The 11,489-nt window shown below is 47.7% G+C and overlaps 1 protein-coding gene across 2 annotated transcripts in view; it reads left to right on the top strand.

Moving 5' to 3' along the window:
• The first annotated feature begins 2,386 nt into the window (after positions 1-2,386).
• Positions 2,387-11,489, top strand: part of Dscam (DS cell adhesion molecule) — a 578,367-nt gene continuing 569,264 nt past the window's right edge. Inside the window, 1 exon segment of one of the 2 annotated variants that reach the window (NM_133587.1) lies at positions 2,387-2,905. In NM_133587.1, the coding sequence (NP_598271.1) occupies positions 2,863-2,905 (43 nt within the window). In that variant the 5' untranslated portion in view covers positions 2,387-2,862. 2 annotated transcript variants of the gene reach the window in all.

Raw genomic sequence — 11,489 nt, 5'->3', positions numbered from 1 at the left:
TGGTGCTGTAGGAGATCATCTTGGTTAGGTTAATTAAGGTGGGAAGAAGGAATACTATGGGCGCCACCATTCCCTAGGCTAGGATTCCAGCTTGTATAAAGAAGAGGAAGTGAGCTGAATACAGGTACTCAGCACTCTCTACTTCTTGAGTATAGTGAATGCAGTGTGATCTGCTTCTGTGCTGTGACTTCCCTGAAAGGTCAGACTGTGTCCCTGAACTGTGAGCTGTAATAAGCCCCCTTCCCCCCTGAGTTGCTTTAGTCAGTTTTTTGTCTTTTTTTTTTAATCATAGCAAGACAAAAGTATGAAAAAAGAAAAAAAATGACACAACACTCCCCCACCCCCTTTACACACGCCATCTCTAGGTTTTGACCAGTGTCTGCCACTGTGGGTCTGTCACGCTCTGTGGGTTATGTTCTTTTCCGTGGGAAGTCTGTTTTCTGACATTCCTTGATGTCCTCGATGGAGATCTGGATGATTTAGGGTGGCACCCAGAGTGGGGCTTGGCATCATCATGCAGGTCCTACAAGCCAATTTAAGCCTCTGGCCCACCTCTGAACCAGGGACTGTGGCCAGCTTTCCAGTGTGGATATGTAGCCACTTGGGTATCTCCTGTTACCTTAGAACTGTAATCCTTGGGGAATGGGAAATGTTTTCCTATTCACAATCGTGGCTATGCCCAGTGTATGGGCCAGGTGGAAGGCAGGGAAGAAAGGCAGCAGATGGGGGCCACTTGTATGGCCCTGGGCTGCTTTGTAGCAGCTTGACATCTGTGTGCAGCTGTGCCCTTCCCAACTATCCCCAACAGAGTGAAACAGTAAATGGAGAGTGACACACACTATGACAGGGGCAGAAAAAGCTGCAGAGGAAAGGACATTTCCACTAGGAGGTTTTAAGTGGTGTATTTCCCTCTTTTTGCAAAAGGGACCCTTTATCTTTACTTTAAACTAGATCTCCAAATTTGTGTAGCTAGCCTTCCTCCAACTTAGAACCTTAGCCACCATCGGCCGTGGTGATCAGGCACTAGGCCTAGGCCGAAGAGCACCACAACCATTATAGTTAGAAGTGCTGATAATTTCATTCTGTATGCCAGGGCAGGGAAACTCATGAGACATCCATGTATGCCTAGATCTGGTGAGTGGCAGTGGTTTGACTCAAAGCTGTCTGACTTTGTCTTGAGTGCTTGGCTACCAAGCCCCAGCTGAGCCTTAAGATGGTCGGAGTACCTGAAGAATTGTGGACTGAAAGAACAGGGATGCTGGGATGGAAATCAGGCCCACTGTCTGCCACGATGCATATAGCTTTGAGGAGCAGGGAATGAACACCCTTTGCATGCGAAGGCAGAGGACACTGGGGTTCCATGTAGCTGGCAGAGCTGGAGGCGCAGCCTGAGTGGGCGGCAGCACGTGATCACCTACAGCTGCAGAGCAATGGCAGCCAGTGTGGCTTCAGGGCTCAGCTGACCCTTCCTAACACACAGGGTCTGGCCATCTTGTGCCCAGCCCTGGTAAAGCACCATTATTTTGCTTTCACTGGACTATTCTGCGAGCCGTCTTAGGGGTGTCTAATCTGGAAGAGCACATGTAGTCCAGGCAGAAGATGCCCGATGTCTGGGAAAGTACTCCATTTCCCATGAAATGGTCCCCTCCTGCCATCTCTCAAAGCCTTCCCAGTCCATAGTCCTGGCCCTGTGCATTCAATCTTAGACCTTAAATTGGGGTACATTCTGACCCTGTAGGCCACTATTTTTGTAAAGTGCTGGATATGGACGTGTGCCCTTTGAAGGGCCTTTGTTGAAATAATATGATTATTTCAAGATCCTTCTGGAGACCCACTTAGGCCATGGTCTGCTGTCCACATAGTGCCAAGAAAGGGGTTGCATGTTGGGACCCAGTATCAGCTATTTTAATCAGTTTTTATGCACCACTCAGAGATCAAAATTAGAATCGCTCATGTTTGTACCCTAGTATGTATTCAGGATAATTAAAAATCAGCCAGTGAAGTCAGGGAGCTCTTCCCAGGAGCTGCGAGGACTCCAAGGCAGCATTTCCCTCTGGGCAGATGGACTAGACTTTTCCGGGAGTCAATACGGACTCTGAATCCTGCTGCACATCGCATCAAAACTGCTAACGCCTCGCGGTCACCTCTGCCTAGCTGGCACCCTTCCGGAGTGGTCAGCCCCTGGCCGCATCTCATTAACAACCTGCAAGAACAGAGCTACACACGATGGACTGTGTGGGGACGAGTCTCTGAGCCTCTGAGCCTCTGAGCCTCTGAGCCCTGGGTCCCGCCGACTGCGTGATCCGCCGCACTCCTCTGCTGCTGCTTTAAGACTGCAGAGCGCCCCAGCGGCCAGAGCAGGGGAGGGGTCCCCGTTCGCCTCCGCGCGCGGCCCGCCGGGCTCAGGCAGGGAAGGGCAGCACAGGGGACCCGGCGCCCGAGGCCGCCGCAGCAGGATGAGCCTGGCCGCGCGCCTGCTGCCTGGCTGCGGAGGGTGAGGCCGGCGCCCGGGAGGCCGCCGCCTGGCCGCGCTGCGCATCGGGGGGCGCCCGGCATGAGCTCGCGCCCGCGGCTGCGGCTGTGCGCCCGCGCCTGGCTGCCCGCGGCCCGCTGAGCCGAGCCGAGCGCACGGCGCACCTGGGCTGTGTCCGCGGCGCGGGGCGCGGCGCCCGGGAGCAGGTGTGCGGGGGCGCAGCAAGCGGGGAGCGCGGCTGGGCGGCTGGGCGGCCCCCGGGCAGGTGGCGGGCGGCGAGCGGAGCCGGGCCGGGCGCGGCGGAGCGCAGCGCAGCGCGGGGGGCGAGGCCGGCGCGTGGCTCGCTCGCTGGCTCGCTGGCTCGCGGGAGGCCGGGCAGCAGCAGGGGCATGTGGATACTGGCTCTCTCCTTGTTCCAGAGCTTCGCGAATGGTGAGCCTTGCGGTCTGCGCTGATTCCTGTCTGGGAAGGGGCCCGGGGGATGGGTGCGGTGTAGGGGGTTGGATGCATGGGTGAAGTCTTTTCCCTTTCCTTCCCTATCCGGGTTGGAATGTTCATGCATGCGTTTATTTATTTATTTAAAAAATATATTTGCATTGCTTTGGAGAGGTTAGGCGGTACTGAGAGGCGGCCGGGGAGGCATCGCTCTGCAATCCCTTGAAGCAGCCTACCTACCTAGCTAGCCAAGTGCCAGCTCAAAGCTCAACTCCAGAGCTAGACAGCTACCTCATCAGAGCTAGGCAGGTTTGGGGAGAAGAGAGGGGATGATCACCGCCACTTTGAATAGCACAACCAGAAAAAGGACATGGCGTTAGGAGCGCAGGCAGGTGCAGGGGTCAATTAATACAGTAGCCCTCGGGTTCTGCACTCTTGAGCTTTAAAGGCTCCGCTTTAATTCTGCTACTGTTCATCCTTGAAGGCTGTGGGAAAGATGCGTCTGTCTGCATCCCCCTCGTCCCCTGGACACTACATGTTCCTCGCAGTCGTGTATTTAAAAATATGCACTGCTAGGCATTACATCATCTGCAATGTTGACAAATTTTTTAAAAAATCACCTGTATACTTGTAAAAGTGAAATTGGCGAATGTTGCACATGGTATTTCCCCCTCTTGTGCAGCTCCGTGATGCCTATTGAGATGATTTCTTCCCGGTATTTAGAATCTATCGCTTTTGATGGAGTCAGACCCAATTAGTAAGTGTGTCTGCACCTTAGACTGCCTGTCACAGCGTAAATATGAACTTACATGTATGAATGGCTTTCTCTCATGTGGCAAAGAGAGGGAACTGTCATCATTTGGTATCGCTTGGTATCACTTGGAAGCATCCAGGGCTTCAGTACCCATCTCAAATGTGGAACATCTGCATAAAATGTATAACCTGCTGACAGTTAAAATTAAACCATTATGAGAGGGAGGGAGGGGGAGGGAGGGAGAGAGAGGGGAAGGAGGGAGGGAGGGAGGGAGGGAGGAGGGAGGGAGGGAGGGAGGGGGAGAGAGAGAGAGAGAGAGAGAGAGAGAGAGAGAGAGAGAGAGGAGAGAGAGAGAATATGAGAAAATGAGAATGAATATATCTGGTCTTTACAAGAAAACAGGAGAGGGAGAAGCCAAGGGGAGGCTGTTAAGATTTTTCTGGAAGATACCCAGGGAAGCTGTAAGCACGGGCTACATTTTCTTTGCAGACTTAGAAAACAGCTAATCCACAACCAAAGGAAGGGTTTCCCAGGTTAAAAAAATAAGACTAAGAAAAGATGAGGGCAAATGAGGAAGATGCCCCCAAATTCACATGGAAATGGTCATTTGCTCTTTAATATAACTGAAAGCATAGTGACAGGAGCCTTCCTCTTGAGATTTCCTCTCAGGGGGAAAAATTTCAACAAGTTCTGACAAGACACCCCCCTCTCCCCAGAGGGCACCAACCCTGGCCTGCCTCCTCCAGGGAATTCACCTAGGGGGGACATTTGTGCTTCTGAGGATGCAATCAAGTGTTGAGAGCAGCCCCTGCTGCTTGCCGCTTTAATGGGAAAGCACAGAAAAGGCCCAGATGTTCACAGATGTGTTCCAAAGCCAATACACCTTGTCTTTTCCTGTCAGAATGACATATCTGGACTCCTGGCAAAGGCCTGGGCTATTGAATGAAGGGAGATTTCCACTCTGGGGAGAAATAGGTAATTCAGGATGGTAAGCCAGGCTGTTCTGATTGTGTCAGCCAAGCAGCATCTATTTTTCAGTGTGGGATCTATATGCTGAGCATGGTACAGAAGAAATTATGATAGTTTTTGATACAGAGATGCTATAAATGTCTATGATTTTAAAATCAGCATTTCATAACTTAAAAAAATACTATATAAAGAATTCTATGCAGTGTTCAAATGGAGCGAAATCTACCACATGGAAAATATATGCAGAGATTGCTCGTGTGCACCTAGGTAGAGTCATGCAAGAATTGTCTGCAAGAATTGTCTGCAAGACTTTCAACATCTGCTGAGAGAATCGGTTATTGTTGCAGTAAAATGCATAGGCAAGTTGCTCTGACCCCATCAGCTGAAGGCCAGGGAGCGCCTTATGTAAAAATGGCCCTTGCTCTATATGAGCAAGCATGAAGGCCTGCATTCCAGGGGTTTGGGTTCTTACTCTGGTGTGGGGGGTAGCACAGATTTTTTTTATTTGATTTTTCAGGGATGGTGTTCAAGACATACTATGCAAAATATCATTATATATATATATATATCTGATTTAAAATGCTCCCTTTGGCAAGACTATATTTCAAAAATATGAAACTAGATACTACCTACCTAATATGAATGCAGTCTTTTTTTTTTATTATTTTTTGGTTAGCAGCTGCAATATTTTGGCCTATCTTCATTTTGAAAGAATACCCAAGTGTGTGGTAAGAACCATACTGGTTGCTAGGCCTCCAACACTAAAATGCCTATTACAGACATTTTTCTTTTTCATTTGTAAACTATTGTGCAATTGGATATTTGGGGGAGTGGGAGAGCAGCAGGGATGCCGGGCCTGTGTTTCAGACAGCCTGTCTTCATCTGGACAGTAGAAAGCAAGTGATGAGGGGCATGTTTGCTTCTTAAAGCACCATTGCTGGACAGGTTGCAGAGAGTATTTGGGGCAAAGACCAGAAGCACGAGACCAGTCCCTGCATGGGTTAAAAAAAGCTTGTGGGTTACCTCACCTGAGAAGGTGCAGGGAGCCTGGGAAGTAACTGATGTTACTCCTGACACCCTGGAAATACTCACAGGATAGCTTTAGGGGCACACGTGTGTGCAGACACATGCAGCTGCATGTGTACTTAGCGTGCACACCCAGCTGTAGCAGTTCTCTGTACAGGGTCTCTTGATTTTAACCCCAGTGAGTGCTTTCTAGTGGAACCTTCCTGACAGAAGCAGAGATGGGCTTCCAAACAAGCAGAATGGGGGACACTGTGCAGGTTTATATAGTCTGTGTGATTGCTACATCCTGGCGCTGGTTTTGCACACACCCTTGACACTGACTTTTCTTTGGCCGTGAAAATTTGAGCTTCACTGCATTGTGTTCTCAGGCCCTGGGAGCCTGGTTAGCTCTGGTAGAAGAGGGTGGAGTGATGGTGGAGAGAAACTCACCAAGGGCAAGCTGGGTGTGCAACACCTTTGGGACTCTGCAGATCACATGACAGGGCATTACAGACTTGACACCTGGTATTTTATTCAGTCACAGAAGCGGGTTTTTATAAATACCAGTGCATCCTGAAGGCTTTCAGAGTGATATTTTAAATTTTAGTTTCCGCAGAAATATATAAGCAAAAAAAAAAATCTCTCTCCCTCATATGTATAGAGCAGAGGGAGATTATGTCTGATAATTTCAGAGTTCATCTAAAATTTCTAGGTCATTGCAGAAAAAGCTGCATGCCCCTATAAGGTGCCCTCTGTAGGCAAACAAAATGCCAGGCAGACCTTTAATAAATGCCAGCCAATCTGCCTCCTCTCCTTCACTATCCTTTTTGCCACTTGGGTGTCACCAAGGGTTCCCTGCTGCCTGTGAGAATCAGCAAGTCACAGGATGTACCCTCCACCATACAGTGTGATCCTGGGGGGCTGCAATATTGCCTATAAATAAATAAATAAATAAATAAATAAATAAATAAATAAATAAATCTTCCCATTTAAGTCCCTGAGTCCTGAATGTCCACATAGCCGAGAAAATATTTTATCGTGGATGTGTCTGGAGTAAACAAGGAACAAGGAAGATGGCCAAGGCCCAGTGGAGGCAGCTCAGTGCCATAGGAACTTGTTGTAAAGGGGGAGGGGCCGTCTTAAGGTCTATGAGCACCGTGGGAAATGGGAGCATATGTCTTTTTGTTGTTGTTGTTGTTGTTTTAAAATCAATTAATAGCTTTCCTCATCTCTTCTATTTACAAAATCTTGATTATGAATGTGGTTAAGCATAATTAACATCTCCATAGCTAGAACATTGGGGAGGTTTTAAAATGAACCCTCCCATTCATCTGGCTTTTTAGTGAGGTTCACCTAAGCTAGGAAGGTGCCCTGGGGCTGCCCATGCATACAATGGGCATTTTCTTGGCCATGGCACTCAGGTGCATGCAGGGCCTAGGTGGCAGGCACTGTCAACCTGGGAGACATTGAGCTGCTGCTACCTGCATGTCAATTGTGTCCCCGCCATAGGACACTAGTGGGCGGCAAACCTCGCCAGACTCCTGCAGCAAGCTCTCAACAGAGCCGGCAAACCTCCGCCTCCGAGGACTCTCCACACACTTGTATAGGGCTTTCCTGAGACACCACCTCCCCAGTGTCCCTCAAGTTCATTGCGCCCAGACTCTATGGCTTGGGAGGTGGTGGTTCAGGGTTTGGCCGGTCAGGGATGGTCTGCAGCCTTTGTTTTCATTTGTACGAAGAAGGACGCAGCTTGCAGTAATATCTCCAATCCCAGAAGATGTACAGAGTGAAGGGTGGTGTCGGGAGCCCATAGTCCACAGAGAGGTGCATTGGTTCCTCCCTTACACACTGCCTAGGGAGCCCAGGGGTGGCGTGTGCATCTTGGAGGGGGCAGCTCCTTGCCTGATTGGCTGACCTTCCAATGTCATTCCTGGACCGCGGGGCCTCTCCTCTGTTGCTGGTGACAGGGGCTATGGTGGCCTGCTGCTTGTCCGCAGTCGTCAATCTCTCGCAGCTGTGGCTACAAGGCTCTAGGGGCCTGGAGCCGCGCCCCCACCCCCACACCAGGCAAATTGGGCAGCACCTGTTCCTCTGGACCAGCCTTAACTCTTCATGTTCTGAGGATCTAAGTGGAGAAATTCTCAGCTCACCTCTGTCTGACCCCCACCCCCACCCCCTGCCACACACACACCTCAACATAGTCATGTTCCTTAATGTTTTGAAAACGTAAGCTAATTCAAAGTTGTATTTCCTTTGCTAAACGCATGGCGAGAATGAAGATTCCGGCAGCCCTGTGCTGTATGCATGCTGCTATGAATTCTGAGGGGAGCATCAGAGTGCCTTCTGCAGGCAGCAAGCTCTCCACCTGGGCTGCAGGAAAGAAGAGCCAATGGGAAGGGCAGATCCCTGACGTTAGTTCAAAGGCCAGACAGCTTCTGCCCAGATGCTCAGAGGGCTGGGTTCAGCCTCCATTATTTTTCCTAAAGCCTTGTGCTCTGATGGCTTCAGGGAAATCTATAGCTTGTCAATTTGAGGGTTACCTGAGAAGTGACCCAGTCTCAATAGATGCTATAATGCACAGGCTGAGATGTCCACTGTGCCCGAGTGTATCCTCTGCACAAAACAGAGCACATGAAAGTCCGAGTGGAAATAAATGACGGGAAGAGGAAAGTGAGACATAGCCTTCTACCTCATCCAAGCCTTTCCTCCTCTCTCAGCTCTCTGGCTTCTTTCTAGTTTCCTTCCCACCCTGGGTTCTTCACCCAGTTTGCTCTCTTCCCTCCAACCTCTGCCTCAGCTGCATAAAAAGGGTGGGTGAGCAGCTGGCAGCTTCCCTCAGCCTGCCTCTGTTTTCTGACAGGCAGCCGGCCTCTGGCAGGAGAAGCGTTTGTGCTCTACAAATGACTGTGGGGTGTGCTGTCTTACAAAAGTGACTCACATGTGGAATGTGGTTGGGCTTCCTCTTGGAGACACAGCCTGCTCTGATATCCCCAGGTGCCCTTCTTGGGGTACAGTGGGGCTGATGTCTCAACTAGTGACTTTATGTAGGCCTGGGAACCCTCGTTCTCAATTGACAAGATTTGGATTCTCCCTGTCTATTCTGGACTTCAGTAGAAACGGCAATCTGACGTTTAAGCTTCCCAGCAACTCCCGGGAACGAACAAACAAACAAACAAACAAACAAACCAACAAACCAACCCTCAAGCCTCTCAGTTTTAAAGCCTTAATCATATCTATAAAGTCATGCTCCTATTTTCTTAGGTCTCAAATGACTACAGGTCTCTTGTCCACCTCTTATTTTGTAGCAGAGTTGAATATAAAGTTGGTGTTTCATCAGAGTAACATGGAAAGATTATATTTTAATCATTGTTAAAAAAAAAATCCCAGTGTTAGATACAAGGATCCGATGTTGTAAAGCTTACAGTCTACTTCTTTTGATTTTAGGAGATCAACATTTATTCTGTGTTAATCAACATGGGCAATTAACTCTCCTAGATTTTGTAAATATATAAATATTAAAGCCATTTAATAGAGAAAGAATGGATGCAGCTGAATAGGTTTCTGATGAGATAAGAGATGACAGAGGGAGTAGAATGACAGGGATTGATGAATCCTGCCTATGTCCCCATTTAAGTTTTTTTTTTCTTCAGAAATCAGTGAGTAAGATTTAAGAGTGAGCAAGCAGTCCTATTTATAGAAATCCAGTTTGAAACACAGGGGCAAAGAACCTAAAAGGATGATATGGCGACTGAAGGATTGCTTCCCCTTTAAACAAGGGCTCTCCTTGTGTTCCCGGCTCCATACTGGATTTTGTTGAAGAGACAAAGCAAATCAACCTTATGGAAATATGGAGAAGTTGTACCTGACTCTACAGAATATTCTGGGAGTTCAATCCATGTTAAGTCCTCCCTAGGCTTGAGAAGAGACTCAAGAGTCTGAACAGGAGCCTGGAGGCTCAGGGAGGACATTGTCTCTGCCGTGCTGCACTAATATTTATGTCACAATAAGCATGGCCTCCCCAGAGACTCCACAGCAGAACACCACAGGGACAGAATGAACACACACTTCCAGAGAATGGCAATTACAGAGAGAGAGAGAGAGAGAGAGAGAGAGAGAGAGAGAGAGAGAGAGAGAGAAGGGATTACACTGAGGATCTTGTTATTGTCACAGGGTCCTCCTTGCTAACCTGTTTGTTATTAAATTTTGGAGATTTAAATTGATAAATACACACTTCTAATTGGTCAGACCTGATAGGGCAGGAGACACAGCTACAGGCCATGTGATTGACATGAACGTTATTGGGCAAGGGGAAAGGGACACACCTCTTAGCTACAAGAGTCCATTTTTCATTTATATTCTGTGCATGATTATTTTTCCGTCTGTGCTGGCTTATTTCACTAAGCATACTTCTAAGTCCCTTAAGTATGTCAAGTTTATATATATGTATGTATATATATATGTGTGTGTGTGTATGTGTATGTATATGTATATGTACATGTATGTATATATGTCTGTGTATGTATATGTATATGTACATGTATGTATATATGTGTATGTGTATGTACATGTATGTGTATGTGTATGTATATGTATATGTATGTGTGTGTATATGTACATGTATGTATATATGTGTATGTGTATGTATATGTGTATGTGTATGTATATGTATATGTGTATGTGTATGTGTATGTGTATGTGTATGTATATGTATTTGTATTTGTATATGTATATGTATGTGTATGTGTATATGTATATCAGAAACAAAAATATGGGGTTGGGAAGATGGTTTCGAGTGTAACTCCCATTTGCAAACATGAGGACCTGAGTTCACCCCCAAACCCATGAAAATGGTAGGTACAGGGATGCATGCTTATAATTGGTGAGCTCCATGTGCAGAGGAGGTGGATGCATTCCCAAGGATGATACCTAAGGTTGTCCTTTGTCCTCGGGCACCTACGAAAGCACGCACACATGCACGCACACACACTTGGTATCCGGGTAACTTTATAGAGACCATTCACCCCAGACTGTGAAGAACACGTATCAGAGAGGCAGGAGAAGCAGAGTGATCACTGGTTTTTGACTCCTGCCACCCTTGACTCTTAATATTAATGGAGAAACAGAAAACAGCGTCTATCCTGGTTTTGTGCAGAATGTAAGCAATTCATTTCTGTTCCTTGCCATGTAGTCAGTCGTTGGTTCGTCAGATCTATCTCTGAACTCTTCCATTTCAGATGCTTCTGCAAAGAAACAACATGGTGCTATCACCCCATAGATCACCCATGGATCATCATGATGGTCACGTTTTACCTGTGGTTGCATCCAGTGTGGATGGCTCATACCACTGAGGTGGACTCCTTTAGTGGTGGAGACTTGTGCCGTTGATTCCTGCTTGTGTTGAGCATCTGAAATTTTGATTCTTTGCAGGGGTTCTGTGTGGACTGGGTGACTTTGGGAAAATGTCTGATTTTATTCTAACACAGGCGCAGGTACAGATGGAGGTGAGGGGCCACTGCTTCCTGTGAACAAAGCCTATTCCTCTGGTGGTATGGTGGAGCCTGCACATTAAGTAAACATATTTCTCCTGAGGAAGAAACTCCAGATTCGTTTCTTTTCTCCATAGTCACCCTGCTGAGGTGTGAGTTGATCTAGGGTTCCCCTAGGATGCTGAAAACCCCAAATCCCAGGCTGCTTAATTATAGTGTTTATTTCTTAATATCGGCTGCAGAGCATTTTTAAATAAGTGATGCATAGAAGCTGGGCTACACATAACAATGCTGTGATATTTGATTTTTGAGAATTCATGAAGGAACTGGAGACCCAACAACTCGGATGCTAGCAAATTAGGCAGCT

The sequence above is a fragment of the Rattus norvegicus genome, chromosome 11 (genome assembly GCF_021556685.1).
Source record: "Rattus norvegicus strain SHRSP/BbbUtx chromosome 11, alternate assembly SHRSP_T2T, whole genome shotgun sequence".
Taxonomy (NCBI): domain Eukaryota; kingdom Metazoa; phylum Chordata; class Mammalia; order Rodentia; family Muridae; genus Rattus; species Rattus norvegicus.
This window is presented reverse-complemented; position numbering and strand designations above follow the sequence as displayed.